The 24,047-nt window shown below is 34.5% G+C and overlaps 2 protein-coding genes across 2 annotated transcripts; one reads left to right on the top strand and one right to left on the bottom strand.

Annotated features, from left to right (window-relative positions):
- Positions 1–7,526: 7,526 nt before the first annotated feature.
- On the bottom strand, positions 7,527–8,344 carry LOC109182688 (LOB domain-containing protein 18-like). The gene is made up of 2 exons (XM_019332838.1): positions 7,986–8,344; positions 7,527–7,893 (listed from the first exon to the last, which is right to left on the bottom strand). Exons 1-2 carry the CDS (start codon positions 8,265–8,267, stop codon positions 7,579–7,581), a joined length of 597 nt encoding a protein of 198 aa, XP_019188383.1. The 5' UTR covers positions 8,268–8,344; the 3' UTR covers positions 7,527–7,578.
- Positions 8,345–23,087: 14,743 nt separating this feature from the next.
- On the top strand, positions 23,088–23,683 carry LOC109182616 (LOB domain-containing protein 20-like). The gene is made up of 2 exons (XM_019332765.1): positions 23,088–23,376; positions 23,451–23,683. Exons 1-2 carry the CDS (start codon positions 23,088–23,090, stop codon positions 23,681–23,683), a joined length of 522 nt encoding a protein of 173 aa, XP_019188310.1.
- Positions 23,684–24,047: the final 364 nt, after the last annotated feature.

Here is a 24,047-nt window from a genome sequence, read left to right as displayed (position 1 = left end):
GCTGTTTTATAGGGTCCCCATATATCCATATGTACAAAATCAAAACAGTTAGTTGAGATAGAAGAACTAGACTGAAAATGAGATCTTTTTTTGTTTAGCAAAGTGACAAGAATCACATATAAATTCTTTATTGACTTGAATAGTGGGTTCCAAATCTTTCAAGAGTTGTAGTTTTGAATATGAAGCATGCCCTAGTGCCACAAAATACATTTTCTAATGACATAAATTGAATTGCATACTGCAGATATAACAGGAAAGGTTAAATGGTATAGTGCACTGCACAGCTCAGCCTTTCCAATCACCTTGCCATGGGCAGCATCCTGTATAATGCATTGATTAGAATACATTTTCATGGTAAGATTGGAGTTCTTGATAAAAGCTCCTACTGAGATCAGATTGTGTTGAAAACCAGGCACATACAATACATTTTCCAGAATGAAATCATCAGATAGATGCACTGAACCAGTGAAAGTAATGACAGCTTGTTGACCATTTGGCAACTTAACATGCAGATTGTGAACCCTTTCTTGAGTGTTTAATATCTTCAAGTCACATACAATATGATTTGTGGCACCACTGTCCACAATCCATTCAGGCTTGTCATAATTAACAGTATTAAGTGAAGGGACTATGTAACTTTTTTTCTTTTCAACTTAACTATATTTAACGTGATAATGTCACATTGAAGAGTCATATTTGTCTGAAATGGAACAATTATTGTAATGATTATTGATGTTTTCTGATGACGTGTGATATTCTCTTTCTAATCTACTATATATATATATATATATATATAGATATTGAGTCATATTTGTCTGAAATGGAACAATTATTGTAATGGTTATTGATGTTTTCTGATGACGTGTGATATTCTCTTTCTAATCTACTATATATATATATATATATATATATATATATATATATATATATATATATATATATATATATATATATATATATATATAGGGCTGTCAAAGTGGGTCAAAATCTGCGGGCTGGCCCGCACCCGCCCCACAGTGGGGCGGGTTAGGGCCACCAAAAAATAGGCCCGTGAAAACGCGGGCCTAATGGGCTTAGCCCGCGGAGGGCAATAGCCCGCGCGGGTTGCGGGCCTACCCGCGGGCCAAGCCCTTTAAAAAAAATATATGTATATATTATATTATATAATATATAAATTATAAAATATAATATAACAGTAAAGAAACTGCTTAAGACTAAAGAAAAGAGGTAAAACCTAAATTTCTAATCCTAATCCTAATTGACTACTGTTTACTGTCTCTCTCTATATATAATATAATATAATTGTTTAAGACTAAAGAAAAAAATCTCTAATCCACTAGGCAACTTTTATTTTTGTTTTTATTTTGTCTTAAACTTATAAAGTTTATTTATAATTAATGAAATGCATTTTGGCATGCAGGAATATGTTCCACAGTAGGATGAAATAGTGTCCAAGTTGATCTGGGAGGAGGTTGGGATTGAAGACTAAATTAGGGGCCTCAATATGTTGTCCTTTCAGTCATAGAAGAACAAATCCTAGAAGAAGAGAAGAAAAGATGCTTATTAGACATTTTTTATTTTTTTTTAAAATTTTAACACCAGCCCGCGGGCCAACCCGCGGGGCCCGCAAGCCTGCATGGGGCGGGCTTGGGTTGTATATCTCCTAGCCCGCGGGCTTCGCGGGTCGGCCCGCAAAAATCCGCAAAAAGAAAAACCCACGGTGGGGCGGGCCGGCCCGTTTTGACAGCCCTAATTATATATATATATATATATATATATATATATATATATATATATATATATATATATATATATATATATATATATATATATATACATACATACATATATATACATATATATATATATATATATATATATATATATATATATATATATATATATATATATATATATATATATATATATATATATATATATATATATATATATATATATATATATATATATATATATATATATATATATATATACTAATAAGAATCCAAGAGAGTTAGGCCTATAATGGGTAGAAAAATAACAGTCAATTTTTTTTAATCAAATGAATGGTTCAGATTGAATATATTTTAATTTTTCCTTGAGATTTCCTAATTTATCCTTAATGAATATGATTATCCTTTAACTTTCTTGTTAAATATTATCTTTTCTGTTAATTTTCGTTAGTTCACCATTAATTTACTCATTGATTTAATAAGAAAGGTCTTAGGTTCGAACCCATCCCAATCAAATTAAAGTTGACATAATTAGTACTCTATTTTACTCCTATTAAATTATATAATTAATAATTTAGTAGCTACAACAAAAAATAATACATATGCATTTCTTTAATTTAGAATTATGTGTCTACAATGTCTTTATTCAATAAAAAATTATGCATTATCAATAAATTAAACAAGAGAAATAATTTCATTAGTTATATTGTCTTAATTTTCACCAATATAAAAATTCTTTACATTCAAATTCATCAATTAATTATATTCGCTACATTATCCGTACAATGTCTTTTTTAAAAACAAATTATTCATTATCAATAAATTAATTAAGAAAAATAATTTCATTAGTTATATTGTCTTTATTTTTCTCCAATGTAAAAATTCTTTATATTCAAATTCATCAATTACTTATATTCACTGCATTGTCTATTATCTTTTTTGTGCACTATTTTTTTAATTTAATATCAAAGTTATAATACAAAATAATGCTATATATTTATTTACCAAGTATTTTATTAATACCATAAAAAAATTTAAAATTAAAAAAATATAATTAATAAAGCCAATCATATTAACTACTTGAGGGATTTGATGACAAAGAGAGTATTCAAATCACACAACAAATTGAAGTGAGAACTACCCCGCAATGTCCTTGTTTGATAATCAGCAGTTAGCGGTTAGTGTTAGCGGATTTGACTAGCGAATTATATTAACGGTTGGTAAAAAGATATTTGAAAAAATTAACTGTTTAGATTAACATGTAAAATGATCTAAGGGTATAAATATATTTCATAATAATAATAATAATAATAATAATAATAATAATAATAATAATAATAATAATAATAATAATAATAATAATAATAATAATAATAATAATAATAATAATAATAATTGTTATAAAAATAAAAAATATAATTAAGCCAATCATATTAACTACTTGGGGGATTTATTGATAAAAAGAGTATTCAAACCACACAACAAATTGAAGTAGGAAACTATCTCGCAATGTCCTTGTTTGGCAATCAGCAGTTAGCACTTCAATATTAGTATATATTTAATCTTTTATGCCCTAATTTTTATTTGCTCTCCCTTATGTCCCGTATTTGGTTTCAACCATACCCATACAATTATTTTATTGACAATTATAACCAATATTAACTATATTATCTTGCATTTGTAAACTTAAAATTACTTATTTAAATACGCAAATTCAACATTCAATTATCTATGCATGAACAATTCCAATATAATCTTGCCTTAATGTATTTTAAAGTACTTATTTAAAAAAAAAATTGGGCATTATCCCAATCGTGCAATGCCCGTAAAAAAACTAGTATTACCATAAATTAGTTTGAAACATTTGGTGTATCTCGAATGGAAAAAATATATAATTATAAATTAAAAGTTGAAATTAAACTAGATTATTAATTAAAATTAAAAGGATTAACTTAATATGAATTGAAGCAAATTGCAAAATCGGAAAAAAAAATTAGATTGTTAAAATATAACCCTCGAACCATCAGGGTTGGAACCGGCCGGCCTAGAACCTAGGCCCGGTTTTGGTCATTCTCAGTGTTAAAGTTTGGAGTTCACCCACGTCCGATGGTGAAGCTATCTGCATGCTCTCTCTTCAACCGGAAATGGGACTGCTTCCTCTCCGATATACGTTTCCGGTACCAAAAGCCCCCATCGTTGAAATTATCCCTTTTGAGCCGGTCCAGGGGTTTTTGAACCACTTTTAAAGCAGATTACATCCGATATTATAAGTGACTGGGTTGATTTGGTCCCAAGTTACTAGCGGACAATTATCGGGCAATATTCGACCAACTTCCATGCATATTTGAAATTTTTTAAAACTTTCCTTCTATATTTTCAATTTTCTTTTTGTTCCATTTCTATAATTCATTTTGTTTTGTTTTTCTAATAAATAAATCAATGAAAAAAAAATTAGTATTAGAAAGTTGGACTTTGGATTGAATATTTTAATTTTCAAATTTCAAATGTTAAAACAATTGAAATAATAAACAATTAAATAATTGAAATTGGGAAAGTAAGGTGCCAACACACAGTCGGGAATGCACCTTCGGCGAAAGAACTTGCGTGCACCACACGGAGAACTAGCACCACTAGCCATTGCAATCTTGATTGCAAATTATGTTTAGAAAGTGACTATATATAGGGTTTGAGCGAGATAGATAGTGAAAAGTGAAAGAGATAAAGTGAGAGATAAGTTATTAATTTGGTAGGTGTATATATAGTAGTTTTAAAATAATTTCATAGCACACTAGCCGTGAAGGCAATGTTGGAAGGAGGGGGGGGGGGGGGGGGGGGAGGTTTAGGTAAGCATTTCGATGAAGTAATTGAGATGCACAATATATACAAATTTAAAATGTAATGTATTAAATGCACAATATATACAAATTTGAAATGTAACATTTTACGTTAAGATCAAAACGATTTAATATAATGCATACTTTATTTATTTTTATTTTTTATTAAATTTTCTCAAACAAAATATTGCGTTGACATCACCTTAATCATGCATGTCACTGCTGGAAATTATGGAATTTCCGACCACCTGAAAGTGATCTTAAATCAAGTCGAAAGTCTTGTTCCGACCACTTTTGGTATCCGAAAAAACCTTTATTGCTATTTCCGACCAATTTTTGCTTTCGACTTAATTTAAGATCACTTTCAGTTGGTCGAAAATTCTAAAATTTCGAGCAGTGATGTATTTATTACCTTTAAAAAGCATACCAACCTTTAAAATAGAATTGATGGCAGAGTGCATAAATGAATATCATAAATGCACACTAGCTATATACGAATTTCAAATGTAACGTAAAACGTTATGTACGTTACAAATAAATTTAATTCTGCCACAAATAGCGAGAATATGAGATCAATGATGACTTAGATCTACGTCATAGTTATGTTATTCAAAGTATTTGTTCACGGTTAAGAACGTGTATTCTTATAATGTAATCAATGTAAGGATGAGGGGCTAGGGGATTGCAAAAGCGGTACGGTAGTCAAACTTTCATGTTTTTATGTGTGTTTGGAAATTAGGATAGTAGATAGCTAATAGTTGTTTTTCAAAAAGTTGATATGATGAGTTGTTGATAATATTAGCGGTTTATTGAAAATTGATTGGTAAAAGAGTTGAATTTGACTCTATGATCACTATGTGTAATTGACTATATCTAACGTGTGATAAGTGTCACATTGAATGGTAATATTTGTCTGAAATGGCACAATTATTGTAATGGTTATTGATGTTGTCCGATGACGTACGATATTCTCTTTCCAATATTACAATCAATTAGTTTGAAACATTCGTGTATCTCGAATGGAAAAAATATAATTATAAATTAAAAGTCGAAATTAAACAAGATTATTAATTATAATTAAAAGGATCAACTTAAACTATTACATATGTTTAAGCTTAATATGAATTGAAGCAAATTGCAAAAAGGAAAATAAAAACTAGATTATTAAAATACATTTCTCGAACCAACGGGGTTGGAACAGGGTGGCCTAGAACCTAGTCTAGGTTTTGGTCATTCTCAGTGCTAAAGCTTGGAGTTCACCACACGGAGAACCAGCACCACTAGCCATTGCAATCTTGATTGCAAATTGTGTTTAGAAAGTGACTATATATAGGGTTTGAGCGATATAGATAGTGAAAAGTGAAAGAGATAAAGTGAGAGATAAGTTAATTTGGTAGGTGTATATATAGTAGCTTTAAAACAATTTCATAGCACACTAGCTGTGAAGAGTGAAGTAGTTGCGGGTAGCAATGTCGAAAGGAGGGGGTACGTGGGGGGTTTTAGGTAAGCATTTCGATGAAGTAATTGAGATTGGTCGTACATGTAGGAGGGTCGGTTTGATCCTGAATCTCCTTTTAAAGTATTTTAGAACCACTTTTAAAGGGGATTACATCTCATATTATAAGTGACATGGTTGATTTGCAACTATTTATTTAGTTTTCAGTTGGCTTTACATACAACTAACTATGCCAAACACGGCTAGAAATAGCATTGACATCATCTGAACCATATATTTATTCCATTTAATAATCATAAAAATCTTTAAAATAGAATTGATAATAGATTGCGTAAATTAATATCATAAATGCATATATATATATATATATATATATATATATATATATATATATATATATATATATATATATAATTCAAAAGTAACGTAAAACGTTACATATGTTACGTAATATATATATATATATATATATATATATATATATATATATATATATATATATTACGTAACATATGTAACGTTTTACGTTACTTTTGAATTATATATATATATATATATATATATATATATATATATATATATATAAAATTCAAACGTAACGTAAAAACGTTACGTACGTAAGTACGTTACGTAAAACGTTAAGTACGTTAGGAATAAAATTAATGCCACCATAAATAGCGAGAATTTGAGATGACTCTGATCTACGTCTTAGTTATTTAAAGTATTTGTTCATAGTTAAGAACATGTATCATTATAATAATTTAACCAACGTAAAGTTTTGGTGCTAGAGAATCGTAAAAGCGATAGTCAAACTTTCATGTTTTTAGGCCTGTTTGGCAATTATCATAGTAGATAGCTAATAGTTGATTCCATTAGTTATTATGAGCAGCTGATAATATTAGGTTTTTATAGAAAATTGATTAGCAAATTAGTTGGAGTTTGACTCTGCGATCAATAGATGTTATTGATTATGTAACTTTTTTTTTTTCTTTTCAACTTTATTATATCTAACGTGATAAATGTCACATTAAACAGTGTACAAAGAGTTTTCAAGTAAATTCATTTTGTAGCTAAATATATTCTTTGAACTAGTTATGTTTAATATATTACTCATTTATTTTCTAAAAACTAATACTGAAATTCATTCGCATAAAGTTTCTTAAAAAAAATAGTAAAATTTGTCCATTAATTCATTTGGGCAATTCCTAGTTAAAGAAAGTGATGCTTTATTACATAAAATTGAAATCTTTCACAAATTATGTGTTTTATTATTTGACCGAAATGACAAAATTATTGTAATTGTTATTGATGTTAATTAACTGCTTTCTAATATTACAATTAATTAGCTTGAAATAATATTCCGTGTATTTCGAATGGAAAAAAATATAATTTTAAATTAAAAAAAGATGCAATGTTGAAATTAAATTAGATTGTTAAAATAAAGAGGATTAACTTAAACTATTACATAGTTTAAGTACACAAAACCGAAAATAAAAACTAAATTATTAAAATACAAGACTCAAACAATCAGGTTCGGAACAGGCCAGCCTAGAACCTAGCTAGGCTCAGTTTTGGTCATTTTCAATGCTAAAGCTTGGAGTTCACCCACGTGCCATGGCGAATCTCTCTGCATGCTACTCCCTTCAGCCGAAAACGGAACCGCTTCCTCTCCGGTATACATTTCCGGTGGCCAAAACCCTCCATCATTGAAATGATCAACGGAATACTGGGGTGTTGTTGCGTTCTGATCAATGGCTGGAAACGGCGCCGGCGGCCCTCCCAGCATCGGAGTTCTGGCGTTCATTGAATTCAGCAAGTACTGGGCATGCAGAGCTCTCGCTTCCATCACTTCCGCTCGCAGGTTCAAGACCTGTAAAAAAAATCAAAAAAAATAAAAAATCGGTTGTTAAAACTTTCTTCTTTCGGTAGGAATTTATGATCTGATCAACGGCGCCATGGTACCTGTTGTTGCAGAGCAATGATGTAGGAGACGCAGCCATAGATGGGGTCTTCCATTCTTGCTTGAGCTTCGTAAGCGATGGAAAAGACGGCGGCGAACCGCTGGTGGACCGGAAGCTGCAACAACAACTTCGAGAAGTTGCTTGCGCCGAAAACCTTGTGAACGACGGCGAAAATGGTCGGGCCGTGGTCGGAGCAGAAGTATGGTGCGAACACGCACTCGGGGACGCACCTTCGGCGGAGGAACTTGCATGCGCCACACGGAGAACCGGCAACACTAGCCATTGCAATCTTGGTTGCAAATTATGTTTAGAAAGGGACTATATATAGTTTTTTCAACTCCTATAGAGTTTACTCCGGCCTCTTCTTTCTAGTTCTCCGAATAGAGTTTACAAATGGTTGAAGAAATAAACTTCTTCTTCACCAACTGGATGGCTTGGCTTGGATGAACTGGATCTTCGCACCTGAAGCAGCTCAAGACGTCCTTGAAAAAGAAAAGGGTATTTATAGGCGTGTGAAAATAGTTCCATTGGATCGAAAATTAATTTCAAAATGCCTAAGGACCAGCGGGTAAATACTAGTGGGTAATCCAGAGAGTAGGTGAATTGTTAGATTTTCCATCTGTTGATTCCTTAAAGAGTGGTGAACATTTTTCTTTTGTTCTGCACACGTTATCAAGGAATTTAATGAAAACCGACCTCGGGATATGTTCCTAGAACCCATTTGCCTTACGACATATTTACTTCACCTTTTAAGGTTAATTAGAACCAAGTTACTTAGCGGGCAGTTCTCGGGCAATTTTCGAGCAACTTCCGGGCACATTTGGAATTTTTTAACTTTCTTTTTATATTTTCAATTTTCTTTTTGTTCCATATTCTATAAATTTTGTTGTTTTTCTTTTTTTTTAATACTAAAACAATGATAAAAATTAATATTAGAAAGTTGAGACTTTGGATTGAATATATTTTAATTTTCAAATTCAAAACGTTGAAATAAATTAAATAATAAATTATTAAATAATTGACATCGTGAAAGTAAGGTGCAAACACACGGTCGAAAATGCACCTCCGGCAAAGGAATTTGCATGTGCTACATGGAGAACCGGCACCACTAGCTATTGCAATCTTGATTGTAAATTATGGTTAGAAAGACTATATAAAGTTTGGTGAAAAAAAAAAAACTGTAAAATTTGTAAATAATGATTAATGTTAGACAAGCCTCTGTTATGAATTTATAATTAAAGCATAATTCATTTGTCCATTAATCCATTTAGACAATTCCTATTCAAAGAAAGTGCTATATAATTACATAAAATCAAAATCTTTCATAAATTATATGTGTTTTTATTATTTGTTTCAAATGACACAATTACTGGAATCGTTATTGATGCTGCCCGATGATGCTGGGAGTTCTGATAAGAGGGCGGAAACGGCGCGTTCTGATTTCCAGTGTTCATTGAATTCAGCAAGTATTGTGCCTGCAGAGCTCTCGCTTCCATCACTTCCGCTGGAAGGTTCAAGACCTGTAAAAACAAAAAAATCCGTTGTTAAAACTTTATCTTCTTTGGGTGCGTGGGAACTCATGATTTGGGCTCCATGTTACCTGTTGTTGCAAAGCAATGATGTAGGAGACGCAGTCATAGATGGAGTCTTCCATTCTTGCTTGAGCTTCGTAAGTGATTGAAAAGACGGCGGCGAACCGCTGGTGGACAGGAAGTTGTAGCAACAATTTGGAGACGTTGCTTGCCCCAAAAACCTTGTGAACGGCGGCGAAAATGGCCATGCCGAGGTCGGAGCAGAAGTGTGGTGCTAACATGCACTCAGGAACGCACCTCTGACGGAGGAACTTGCATGCCCCACATGGAGAACCGCACCAATAGCCATTGCAATATTGATTGCAAGTTATGTTTAGAAAGGGACTATATATAGGTTTGAGCTAGGTAAATAGTGAAAAGTGAAAGAGATAAAGTGAGAGTTAAATTAGTTTGGTAGGTGTATATATAGTAGTTTTAAAACGATTTTATAACACATTATTAGTGAAGAGTGAAGTATTTGTGGGTAGCTAAGTCGGGGGGAGGGATGGGAGGTTTAGGTAGGCATTTCGGAGCAATTGAGATTGGTCCTACACGTGGGAGAGTCGGTTTGATCCCGAATCTCCTTTAAAGGATTTTTTGAACCAAGCTACTTAGTGGGCAGTTTGCGGGCAATTCTCGAGCAATTTTTGAGCAACTTCCGAGCAGATTTAGAATTTTTTTTCAACTTTCCTTTTACATTTTCAATTCTCTTTTTGTTCCATATATATATTCTATAATTCTTTTTATTTTTTTCGTACTAAAACAATGAATATTTTTATTTTCAAATTCAGGGGCAATATATGTAACATTTTGAAAATTGAGGGACAATATTTACATCACTAATAATTCAGGGGTGACATTCATAATTGGCATATTATGGAGGGGCGTAAATTATAACTTTCCCCGTTGAAATAAATGAAATAGTAATTGAAATCATGAAAGTAAGGTGCAAACACACAGTCGGGAGCGCACCTTCGGCTAAGGAACTTGCATGCGCCACACAGAGAACCGGCACCACTAGCCATTGCAATCTTGATTGCAAATTATGTTTAGGAATTATGAGAAACCCTCTTTCGAGAGGAATGTGAAACTTTCTTTTAGGAATAGAAATCCCTTTACGAATGTGAGACTTCCTTTTAGGAATAGAAATCCCTTTAGCAATGTGAAACCTCAATTTAGAAAACCGATAACCTTTTCCATTATACATCTTTTAACCCTTATAAACTTAAATTTTAATAGAATGAGAGGGAGGGAGTTTCACCCAGTAATTCAACCTTTACACATCACTAATCATCACGATGAGTACCTTATGGAATTACAACCTTTATTATATAAATCAATGTTAAAAAATAACTATTTCTAACAAGAACGTGACTATATATATTGGTTTGAGCGAGCTAGATAGTGAAAAGTGAAAGAGAAAGTATGAGCTAAATTAATTTGGTAGGTGTGTATATAGTAACTTTAAAATGATTTCATAGCACACTAGCAGTTAAGAGTGAAATAGTTGTGGGTTGCAATGTCGGAAGGGGGGGGGGGGGGGGGGGGGGGGGTTAGGTAGGCATTTCGAAGAAGGAATTGAGATTGGTCCTACACGTGGGAGGGTCCATTTGTCCCCGAATCTCCTTTAAAAGATTTTAGAACCACTTTTAAAGGGGGATTACATCCGATCCTATAAGTGATAGGGTTGTTTTGGTCCCAAGCTACTTGTGGGCAGTTCTTGTGCAATTTTCGAGCAAACTTCCGAGCATATTTGGAATTTTTTCAACTTTCATTTTATATTTTCAATTTTCTATTTGTTCCATTTTCTATTAGAAAGTTGAGCCTTTGGATTGAATATTTTAATTTTCAAACTCCAAACGTTGAAATTAATGAAATAATAAACTTTTAATAATTGAAATCGTGAAAGTAAGGTGACAACACAAAGTCGAGAACGCACCTTCGGGGTATGTATAAACTTGCATGTGCCACACGGAGAACCGACACCACTAGCCATTGCAATCTTGATTGCAAATTATATTTAGAAAGTGACTATATATAGGTTTGAGTGAGATACATAGTGAAAAGTGAAAGATATGAAAAGAGAGCTACATTAATTTGGTATGTGTATATATAGTAGCTTTAAAACAATTTCATAGCACAGTACAAGTGAACACTGAAGTAGTTGTGGGTAGCAATGTCGGAAGAAGGAGGGGGTGGGGGGTGGGGGGGAGAGGTTCAGGTAGGCATTTTGTAGAAGGAATTGATATTGGTCCTTCACGTGGAAGGGTCGGTTTGGTCACGAATCTCCTTTAATGGATTTTAGAACCACTTTTGAAGAGGGATTACATCCGTTCCTATAAGTGATATAGGTTATTTGATATGGTTCCAAGCCACTTGTGGGCAGTTCTCGGGCAAATTTTGAGCAACTACTGGGTATATTTGGAAATTTTTTCAACTTTCCTTTTATATTTTCAATTTTCCTTTTGTTCCTTATTCTATAATTCTTTTTGTTTTTTTTTTTTAATACTAAAACAATGAAAAAAAATTTATGTTAGAAAGTTGAGTCTTTGGATTGAATATTTTAATTTTAAAATTCCAAACGTTGAAATAAATGAAACAATAAACTATTAAATAATTGAAATCGTGAAAGTAAGGTGCAAACACATAGTCGGGAATGCAACTCCGGCTAAGGAACTTGCATGCGCCACACAGAGAACCAACACCACTTGGCATTGCAACCTTGATTGCAAATTATGTTTAAAAAGTGACTAGATATAGGTTTGAACGAGATAGTGAAAAGTGAAAGAGATAAAGTGAGAGCTTTATTAATTTGGCAGGTGTATGCATAATAGATTTAAAATGATTTCATAGCACACTAGCAATGAAGAGTGAAGTAGTTGTGTGTAGCAATGTCTGAAGAGGGGTGGGGGGGGGGGGGAGGGGTGTTAGGTAGGCATTTCGAAGAAGGAATTGAGATTGGTCCTACACGTGGGAGGGTCCTTTTGAACCCGAATCTCCTTTAAAAGATTTTAGAACCACTTTTAAAGAGGAATTGCAGCCGATCCTATAATTGATAGGGTTGATTTGGTCCCAAGCTACTTAATTGTCGGCAGTTCTCTGAAATTTTCGAGCAACTTCCGGGCAGATTTGAAAATTTTTTCAACTTTCCTTTTATGTTTTCAATTTTCTTTTTGTTCCATATTCTATAATTCTATTTTTTTTAATAGTAAAACAATGAAAAATAATAATATTAGAAAGTTGAGACTTTTGGATTGAATATTTAATTTTCAAATTCCAAACGTTAATAAAAATGAAATAATAAACTATTAAATAATTGAAATCGTGAAAGTAAGGTGCAAACACACAGTCGGAAATGCACATCCGGCGAAGGAATTTGCATGTGCTACACGCAGAACCGGCACCACTAACTATTGTAATCTTGATTGCAAATTATGTTTAGAAAGGGACTATATATAGTGAAAAGTGATAGAGAAAAAGTGAGAGTCAAATTAATTTGGTAGGTGTATATATAGTAGTTTTAAATTAAAACGATTTCAAAGCACACTACCAATGAAGAGTGAAGTATTTGTGGGTAGCAATAATGTCGGAAGAAGGGGGGGAGGGGGGTGAGTCGGTTTGCATGCGCCACACAGAGATCAGAACCAAATCCACACGATTAATTGGTTTGAAATAATATGTTAATTATTTCAAATGCAAAACAAAAAAAACATAACTATTTTAAATCACCCCATACAGCCTGTGAATGGCAGCGAATCTAGCGGGATGGGGGGGGGGGGAGAGCAAAAGTAAGGTTCAAATAAGTTGTTGGAAAAGTACCTCCGACGGAGGAATTTGCATGTGCCAATGGGAGAGCCAGCAGCAGTAGCCACAACAAAGTCGGTAACAAATTAAATTAAGTATAACAAGGGATTATATATAGGTTTGTGATGGGGGGCGAGCTGGTTGGTTCCGGTGGGGAGTAAGCCGAGAGTGGTTGGAGGGGTGCGGGATGTGGGTGAACGGAGGGGCGGTGAGTTGAGGGAGGATGGGGATCGGGTGGTTACGGCAGTAGACGAGGAGGCTGATTCGGCAGTTGTGACTGTCTCAAAAAGAAGAAGGGAAGGGGGGTATGGGGGGGGAGGGCATGGAAACGGGGAGGATATTACCATGGCTGACGTGTCAAAAAACTTGAACATGGCGGGAGCTGCAGTGCAGTCCCGCCCATCATTATGAGTACGTTATGCTGGAACTGTCGTGGCTTGGGCAATCCACGAACAGTTCGGGAGGTGGTGGACATGGTGTCCAGTAAGAAGCCAGATTTTGTATTTCTGATTGAGACGATGGTGAAAGGGGATCATGCTGAAAGGTTGCGAGTTAAGTTGGGGTTTGAGGGTGTAATTTATGTGAATCCGGATCGTAGACGAGGTGGTTTGGCTTTGTTGTGGAGGGCTAATAACACTGCTAGGTTAATTAGCTATTCCGAGAACCATGTGGATGTGGAGGTTACGATAGATGATAGACCCCCATGGCGTATGACATGTTACTATGGGTTCCCCCAAAGATCAAGAAGGCGTGAATCGTGGGCCTTGTTGAAGAGATTAGCAACACAATCCTCGCTACCATGGGTTGTGATTGGTGATTTCAATGATCTACTTTTCCAGTCTGAGAAACGTGGGCGGGTGCCACATCCGGAGAGTTTATTGCGTGGTTTTGGGGAGACGCTTGATTCTTGTGGGTTGCTGCAATTGCCTATGGAGGGGTATCCGTACACTTGGGAAAAGGCTGAGGGTACGGAGGAATGGGTTGAGGAGAGACTGGATAGGGTGGTAGCGACAATGGAATGGCGTGAGTTGTTAGTGGAAGCCAAGACTGTTAATATTCTTACACGTAAGTCTGATCATTCCGCCATTTTTCTAAGTATCTCTAATCCAACTTGCTATGGTATGGGTGGTCGACGTGCATTTCGTTTTGAAATGGCTTGGTTGTTAGATTCTGGTTGTCGTGGGGTGGTGGAGCAGGCATGGTATGATGGTCAGGGGGAGGGTTTGTTGAGTACTCTACAGCTATGCAAAGATCGTTTGCAGGCTTGAGGAGGTGACTGCTTCCATATGTTTGGTAAACAGATTAAATTGTTACATGGCAAGTTGATGAGATTAAGAGGAAGTAGGGGTCACGCGGTTTTGGAAGAGTATAATACAATCCAAGCTGAGCTATCTCGATTGGAGGCACAGGAGGATATATATTGGCGATAGAGGGCAAAACAGCATTGGCTGCGAGGGGCGGATGCCAACACCAAGTTCTATCATAGGTATGCCTCTTCTCGTAAATGTAAAAATACTCTGTCTAAACTGAAAAGGGCAGATGGTAGTTGGGTGTCTAAGGGTGCAATGAATACAGTTATTATTGATTATTTTACTGATATTTTTAAATCATCAGAAACCCCATCCCATAGTGATTTCTTTAATACGATACTCCCTGTGTGTCTGAGTTGCAAAATGATTCTTTGTTGAAACCCTTTGTGGCTGAGGAGGTGAAAGAGGCTTTGTTTGCTATGTTCCGGGATAAGGCGCCTGGGCCGGATGGGATGAATCCAGGTTTCTATCAGCACTTTTGGGGTGTTGTGGGGCCTGAAGTGACTGAGTTTGTGCTTAACTGTCTTAATGCGGGTGTATTCCCAGAGGGGTTAAATGAATCTAATGTTGTTTTAATCCCGAAAAAGAAGGTCCCTGAGTATCCAACGGATCTGAGGCCAATTGCTTTAAGTAATGTGGTTTACAAAATTATGGCCAAGATGATTGCAAATAGAATGAAGCCTTTTATGGATTCTATTATTTCAGATTCTCAAAGTGCCTTCATCCTAGATAGATTGATAACTGATAATATCTTAATTGCTGCTGAGGTTGGACATTTCCTGAATAGAAAACAATGTGGAAAGGTTGGTTGGGGAGCCCTAAAGTTGGATATGGCGAAAGCTTATGATAAAATGGAATGGGTCTTTTTGAGGCAAATGATGAAAGCCCTAGGTTTTGCGGAACAGTGGGTGAATTTGATTATGATGTGTGTTACTACTATTTCATATAACATTCTTATTAATGGTACAGTTGGGGGAGTAGTGGTACCAACAAGGGGCCTTAGACAGGGAGATCCCCTTTCCCCTTATCTTTTTATCATTTGTGCAGAGGGACTGTCTTTAATGTTGCAGCAGGCACAGGCTTTGGGAGCTATCCATGGGTGTAGAGTAGCACGTGGTGCCCCGCCTATTTCTCATTTGTTTTTTGCAGATGATAGCCTCTTATTCTTTAAAGCGAATGTGCAGGAAGTGAGTGTAGTGAAACAATGTTTGGAGCATTACGAGAAACTGTCTGGTCAGTCTATTAATTATCATAAGTCCAGTGTTTGTTTCAGCAAAAATACAGGTGTGGAAGTAAGGGAGGAGGTGAGTGCGTTTTTGGGGGTTGCCCAGACAGTGGATTTGGGAGATATTTGGGATTGCCTTCTTTTATTGGAAGGAATAAGAGACAGGTTTTCGCATATATTGAGGAAAAAATCCAACAACGGATAGGCTCATGGAATAAGAAATTACTGTCCCAGGCAGGCAAAGAGATCCTATTGAAAACGGTAGCCCAATCTATGCCTACTTTTTCAATGAGTGTCTTTTTGTTAACTGATTCCCTTTGCATGGCAATACAGAGAACTATGAATAGGTATTATTGGAATAAGGGTGGTGCAGGTGGAATACATTGGATGGCTTGGGATCGTCTCAGTAAGCCAAAAACAGTTGGGGGTCTGAGCTTTAAGGATCTGAAAGCTTTTAATCTTGCAATGTTGGGTAAGCAAGGTTGGCGTTTTCTCACCAAACCAGAATCATTGGTTGCAAAAGTATACAAGGCAAGGTATTTCCCTAAAAATGATTTTAAAAGTGCTGTCATAGGAAATAATCCTAGCTATTGTTGGAGGAGTATAATGGCTGCACATGATCTAGTGTGGAGGAGGATTGGGAATGGTGAGACTACTATAATTGGTAAAGATCCTTGGCTTCTGGATTTGGATTATAAGATTCATACTAATTTACCACCTAATATTTGTGAGTCAAAAGTGACAGGTTTGATGGATCAGAATACTCGTACTTGGGATCTGGACATCTTAAATGATATTTTTGACCCGTAGGATGTGAACCGTATTCGTAGGGTGCCAGTCTGCCCAGACTATGAGGATATTTGGTACTGGTATAAGGAGCATAATGGATTGTATTCTGTTAAAAGTGCATATCGCTTGATTGTGGGGGAGATACAAAATAATACGGCTTTTGATAAATGGCCAGCATTATGGAAGTTGGATGTGCCCCCCGGGTGGAAAACGTTCCTATGGAGAACGTTGAGTGGTGTGTTGCCAACCACAACAGCCCTTGCTAGTAGGAGAGTTGATGTGAATCTTGCCTGTCCCATGTGTCTTGATTTTAATGAGGATGTTATGCACTGTTTGATAGAATGTCAATATGTTTGCCATGTCTGGAATGAATCTTGCCTTATTATTTCTTCTGTGCATGGTGGATCATTTGTTGAATGGTTTCAAAATGCGATGACTGTGCTAACCACGGATGTTCTTATTCAAGTTGTTGCAGTTCTGTACCACTTATGGAATGCACGAAACTCTGCGGTATGGGAGACATATATGAGGACACCCAAGCATTTGTGGTTGTGCGCCAAAACAGCCCTCTCGACTTGGAGGGCTTCTCGGGCGACAGTAACAGATCAACAGCAGCATCAAGAGTCGGCGCCCACTGGCCTGCAGTGTCAAGTAGATGCGGCATGGTGTTCGTCGACATGGACTGCGGCTTTTGGTGCGGTACTTTTGAACGACCAAGGAGGCTTTGTAGCGGCTATGAATGGACGGTTGCCATTATGTGAGAATGCTATCACGGCTGAAGCACTAGCTTGTAAAGAGGCTTTATCTTGGCTAAGGGATCGGCAAGTTACTTCGGTAACTCTATCCACGGATTGTTCGGTACTGAAGTCTTATCTCTCCAGAGTTGATTTACACCCTAGATCGTATGTTGGTATTATTGTTCGTGAGTGTCAAGCCATTATGGCTCAGTTTATTTCATGTTATTTATGCTTTATTCCTAGACGTTTAAATATTATTGCTCATACTTTAGCATCTAAGGTCACTGACCAGGATTTTACTATGTTGTGGGATGATGTCCCTCCTGACTTTATTGTTACGCATATTCATTAATAGTATTCGAACTTCCTGCTTTCAAAAAATATAGGTTTGAGATAAATAATTGAAAGTGAAAGAGATGGACTGAGAGCTAAATTAATTTGGTACATATATATATATACTAGTTTTTTACGCGCATTGCGCGATTGGGATAATGTCCACTGTTTTTTTTTTTAAATAAGTACTTTAAAGTATATTAAGGCAAGATTATATTGAAATTGTTCATGCATAGATAATTGAAGGTTGAATTTGCGTATTTAAATAGGTAATTCTTCTCCCAAAGGTTGAGGCCCCAACCCCAAGGGCCCCCACACTCTAACCCAACAGAGCATTGTGGGAAGTTGTAAATCACGGTGACTCAATGGTTCAGCAGACAGGACCAAATGCCGGTGCGAACAAGGAATCTGCCCACTTTGGAAATAATTCCCGCACTGCCGCCGCCGAGGTTCAAACCTTGGTCTCTTCTCCCAAATACTGCCCACTAAACCATTGAGCTAAGCCCGTGCGAGTTAAATAGGTAATTCTAAGTTTACAAATGCAAGATAATATAGTAAAGATTGATTATAATTGTCAATAAAATAATTGTATAGGTATGATTGAAACCAAATACGCGACATAAGGGAGAACAAATAAAAATTAGGGCATAAAATATTAAATATATACTAATATTGTTTGAGGAGATTTGGACATTAGGATTTGTGGTTAAGTTCTATTAAGACTTTAATATTAGAATTAGATTAATGGTGTAATTATAAATCTATATTAGACGTTAATATTAGAATTAGACTAACGGTGAATTAACGGTATTTAACGAAAAAGTTAAATGGATAATCATATAATTAAGGATAAATTAGAAAAAACTTTTAAAAAAATTAAAACCTGAACAATTTGAATCATTCATTTGATTTAATAATTTGGCGGTCATTTTTTCTACCCAATGTTAATAATTAAATAAATTCGTTGGTCAAATCCGCTAACTGCTGATTGTCAAACAAGGACATTGCAAGGTAGTTCTCACTTCAATTTGTTGTGTGATTTGAATACTCTCTTTGTCACAAAATCTCTCAAGTAGTTAATATGGTTGGCTTTATTAATTATATATATTTTTTAATTTTTTCATGGTATTAATAAAATACTTGGTAAATAAATATATAGCATTATTTTGTATTATAAATTTGATATTTAATTAGAAAAATAGTGCACAAAAAAAGATAATAGACAATGTAGTGAATATAATCAATTGATGAATTTGAATGTAAAAATTTTTACATTTGAGAAAAATAAAGACAATATAACTAATGAAAATATTTCTCTTAATTAATTTATTGATAATGAATAATTTTTTTTTACTGAATTAAGACATTGTAAGGACAATATAGCGAATATAATCAATTAATAAATTTGAATATAAAGAATTTTTATATTGTAAAAAAATAAAGACAATATAACTAATACAATTATTTCTCTTATTTAATTTATTGATAATGAATAATTTTTTTTTTTGAATAAAGGCATTGTGGACACATAATTCTAAATTAAAGAAATGCATATCTATAATTTTTTGTTGTAGCTACTAAATTATTATTTATATAATTTAATAAGAGTAAAATAGAGTACTAATTATGACAACTTTGATTGGGATGAGGTTTGAACCTAAGACCTTTTTTTTTATTAAAATTAATGAGTAAGTTAACGGTGAACTAACGGCAATTCTTAAAATTTTAACGGAATTAGTAACGGTGTGTGGGTATTTTAGGAAATTTTAGTGTAAAATTTAAATCTTATCAATCTTTTAATGAATCTGAGCCATTCATTTGATTAAAATCTGTGACCGCCATTTTTTCTACCCATTATAGGCCTAACTCTCTTGGGCTCTTATTAGTATAGTAGATATATATATATATATATATATATATATATATATATATATATATATATATATATATATATATATATATATATATATATATATTTATATATATATAATCGCACTCACATGCGAATGCTTCGCCCAGGCGTGAAATAGGAATGAATTCTGTCTGTCCACGTGTCCAGATCTAATGGATGAGAAACACTGGGTTTTATTTAAAAAAAAAAAAAAGTGCGGTAGCATTTTCGTAAATAATTGAACATCGAAGTGCAAGTAAAATGTATTACAAGTGCATGTAAAATGTATTATAGGTGTAAGTAAAAATTTATACTGAGCATCAATACGAAGTGCACCTGTAGTTATAAGTAGTTGCACCCATAGTTCTAAGTAGTTGCACATATAGTTATAAGTAGTTGCACCAAGGTGCATGAATGTTTGCGGGTGGTTTTCAGGGGTATTACTACCCGCTGAACTCAGATCAATGAATGTTAACAAGGTAAAATTACATGCACTTATAGGTGAAAGTAGGTGCACTAATAGTTATAAATAGTTGCACCTATAGTTATAAGTAGGTGCACCCAGGTGCATGAATGTTTGCGGGAAGTGAATGTTAACAAGGCAAAATTACATGCACTTATAGGTGAAAGTAGGTGCACTTGTAAGTGATTTTACTTGCACTTCGATGTTCAATTATTTACGAAAATGCCACCGCATTTTTTTTATCTATTAGTTATGGACACGTGTCACGCGCGGATTCGTTCGCATATTCCTTCCTGGACACTTATTCGTACCTGAGTGCATCCCTATATATATATATATATATAGTAGCTTTAAAATGACCTCATATCACACTATCAGTGAAGATCTCAAGTGAAGAGTGAAGTAGTTGTGGGTAGCTACATGGAGGAGGGGAGATTTATAAGAGAAACTATAGTTAAGGGTCAAATGTTTTTTTTTTTTTTTTTTTTTTTTTTTAATACGGATCAAATGCTTAGTAGGATAATAATAATAAAAAGAATTAAAATTAAAATATACATATTACATCCTAATAAGCACAAAATTGTTGGTAACCTGCTAAAAATGCTAATTGTACTTTTTTTCCAAGTTCATGGATCAATTTGGAGCTTATTCGAGTTCGATGGCTTAATTGTTATCCCCAAATAGTTCAATAGCCTATTTGTACGTTTTTCCCTAAACTATTTAATACTTTAATAGTTAATAATAAAATATTAAATATTAACCTAAAAAAAATCTAGAGTTTTAACAATTTAGGGTTATTTCGATCAAAACGTTGTCGTTTTGAGTGACATCATCCATTTAATAAAGAATGAAACAATAGCTAATCGGCCGACTAGGTGGCCAAGTTGGTGCCTAGGAGGTCTATTAATCGGCACCTAGGACCTAGACCACCGATTATGGTACGCTAGGTTGCCGACCAACGTCTAGCGCACAGAAGCCGATTAATCGGTGTCTAAGCGGAATTTTTGCATGCAACACTGCCTTTTGAAGAAGGAATTGAGATTGGTCCTATACGTAGAAGGGTTTGTTTGATCCAAAATGTCTTTTAGATGGTTTCTAAACCACTTTTAAAGAGGGATTACATCCAATTCTATACGTGAGAGGGTCAATTTTGTCCTGAAGCGCTAGCACTTGCGGGTAGTTCTCAGGTAATTTTTGGACAACTTTTGGACAGATTCATAATTTTTTAACTTTCCTTTTTAGTTTTCAGTTTTATTTTTGTTCCATATTGTGTAATTCTATTTGTTAAATACTAAAACAATGACAAAAAAACATTAATATTAAAACTGTAGCAATGATCAAATTAAAGTGGGAATCAGAATATTCTGGGAGGAAAGCAGATTAAAGCAAGAAAATGCAAACCTGTACTTGTTGGGTATGTTTTTTTATCATGATAGTAGTTATGCTATCTCTGCAATCTAATTCCTTAACCCCGTTCGTTGAAGTTGGCCCACAGAAAATCATCACTTGTGAGAATCAAACCTGAGTTATCCCAAAATTTTCCTATACAAAGAAAGTTTATTTGCCACTTGAGCTACCAACAACTTGTGGATAGTTCTCGTGTAACTTCCAGGCAACTTTTAGGCATATTCAAAATTTTGTTTAACTTTATTTTTTAATTTTCAGTTTTCTTTTTGTTCCATATTTGTAATTCATTTTTTTTTTAATACTAATACTAATACTAAAACAATGACAAAAAAAAAATTAATTAATATTCGAAAGTTGAGACTTTGAATTGAATATTTGAACATTGAAATAAATGTAATAATAAACTATTAAATAATTGAAATTGTGAAATTGTAAATTAAAATATATATATTGGATTGAAAATGTATTTAAAAATTGCTCTTACTTTTTTAGAAAAAGTTAAGAAGGCTACCGATCTTCAATAGAACAGAAGAATGATTACGAATGACAATTATTTAATGTATGAATTTTTAATCAAAAAATAATATAATTTCTTTAACTTATATGCCACGTTAATTAACGATAATCCTCAGTTTTTTTTTTAGTAAATCGATTTGTTTCCGCGATGTAGTGGGAAGTTTGAAGAATCAGTGGCCAAGATGAATAGATTTACAATATATAATATCGCCACAAATACTTCATTCTTTATGCTAGTGTGCTTATGAAATCATTTTAAAACTACTATATATACATCTACCAAATTAATTCAACTCTCACTTGATCTTTTTCACTTTTCACTATCTATCTAGCTCAGCTCAAATCTATGTATAGTCCCTTTTTAAACATAATTTGCAATCAAGATTGCAATGGCTAGTGGAGCTGTTTCTTCCTATATGGTGCATGCAAATTCCTTCGCCGAAAATTTGTTCCCATCTGTGTGTTTAATTTGCACTTTACTTTTTCGATTTCAATTATTTAATAATTTATTATTTCATTTATTTTTACGTTTAGATTTTGAAAATTAAAATATTCTATCCATTAAAAGTCTCAACTTTCTAATATTAAATTTTTTCATTGTTTTCGTATTAAAAACAAAAAACAAAAAGAATTATATAATATGGAACAAAAAGAAAATTGAAAATGTAAATGGAAAGTTGAAAAATAATTCTAAATCTGCCCGGAATTGAAATTGCTCACAAATTGCACGCAAAGTAGCTTGGTTCTAAAATCCTTTAAAGAAGATTAAGGATCAAACCGATTCTCCCTCGTGTAGGACCAATCTCAATTACTTTTTCGAAATGCCTACCTAAACCCCCCCTCCCCCCCCCCCCCCCCTCTTCCGACATTGCTACCCACAAATACTTCACTCTTCACGGCTAGCGCGCTTTGAAATCGTTTTAATTTAAAACTACTATATACACACCTACCAAATTAATTTGATTCTCACTTTTATCTCTTTCACTTTTCACTACCTACCTAGCTCAAAAAACTATATATAGTCTCTTTCTAAACATAATTTGCAACCAAGATTGCAATGGCTAGTGGTGTCAGTTCTCCGTGTGGCGCATGCAAGTTCCTCCGTTGGAGGTGTGTCCCCGAGTGCGTGTTCGCATCATATTTCTGCTTCGACCACGGCTCGACCATTTTCGCCACCGTTCACAAGGTTTTCGACACAAGCAACGTCTCGAAGTTGTTGCTGCAGCTTCCGGTCCACCAGCGGTTCGCCGCCATCTTTTCCATCACTTACGAAACTCAAGCAAGAATGAAGACCCCATCTATGGCTGCGTCTCCCACATCATTGCTCTGCAACAACAGGTACCATGGCACCGTTGATCAGATCATTAATGACCACCGGAAGAAGAAAGTTTTAACAACAGATTTTTTTTTTCTTTTACAGGTCTTGAACCTGGGAGCGGAAGTGATGGAAGCAAGAGCTCTGCATGCGCAGTACTTGCTAATTCAATGAACGCCGGAACTCCGATGGTGGGAGGGCCGCCAGTGCCGTTTCCGGCCACTGATCAAAACGCGACAAACCCCTATTATTCCGTTGATCATTTCAACGATGGAAGGTTTTGGCCACCGGAGATGTATACCGGTGAGGAAGTGGTTTTGTTTCCGGCTGAAAATTGAAAATATAAAAGGAAAGTTGTAAAAATTTCAAAATCTGCCCGAAAGTTGCTCGAAAATTGCCTGATAACTGCCCGCAAGTAGTTTGGGACCAAATCAACCCTGTTACTTATAATATCGGATGTAATTCCCTTTAAAAGTAGTTCAAAAAGCCTTTAAAGGAGATTTGGGATCAAACCGACCCTCCCACCTTTAGTTTTTAGTTCGCTTTTCATCCAAGTATGCTAAACACGGTCTGAGATAGCGTTGACATCATCTGAACCGTATATTTATTCTATTTAATAATCATAAAACTTTTAAAATAAAACTGATGGCAGAGTGCATAATTGATTATAATTAAAACCAAGCTACTTAGTGGGCAATTCGC

The sequence above is a fragment of the Ipomoea nil genome, unplaced genomic scaffold (assembly GCF_001879475.1).
Source record: "Ipomoea nil cultivar Tokyo-kokei standard unplaced genomic scaffold, Asagao_1.1 scaffold1074, whole genome shotgun sequence".
NCBI classification, from domain to species: domain Eukaryota; kingdom Viridiplantae; phylum Streptophyta; class Magnoliopsida; order Solanales; family Convolvulaceae; genus Ipomoea; species Ipomoea nil.
The sequence above is the reverse complement of the archived record's forward strand: the minus strand, read 5'-3'. Positions and strand labels throughout refer to the sequence as shown.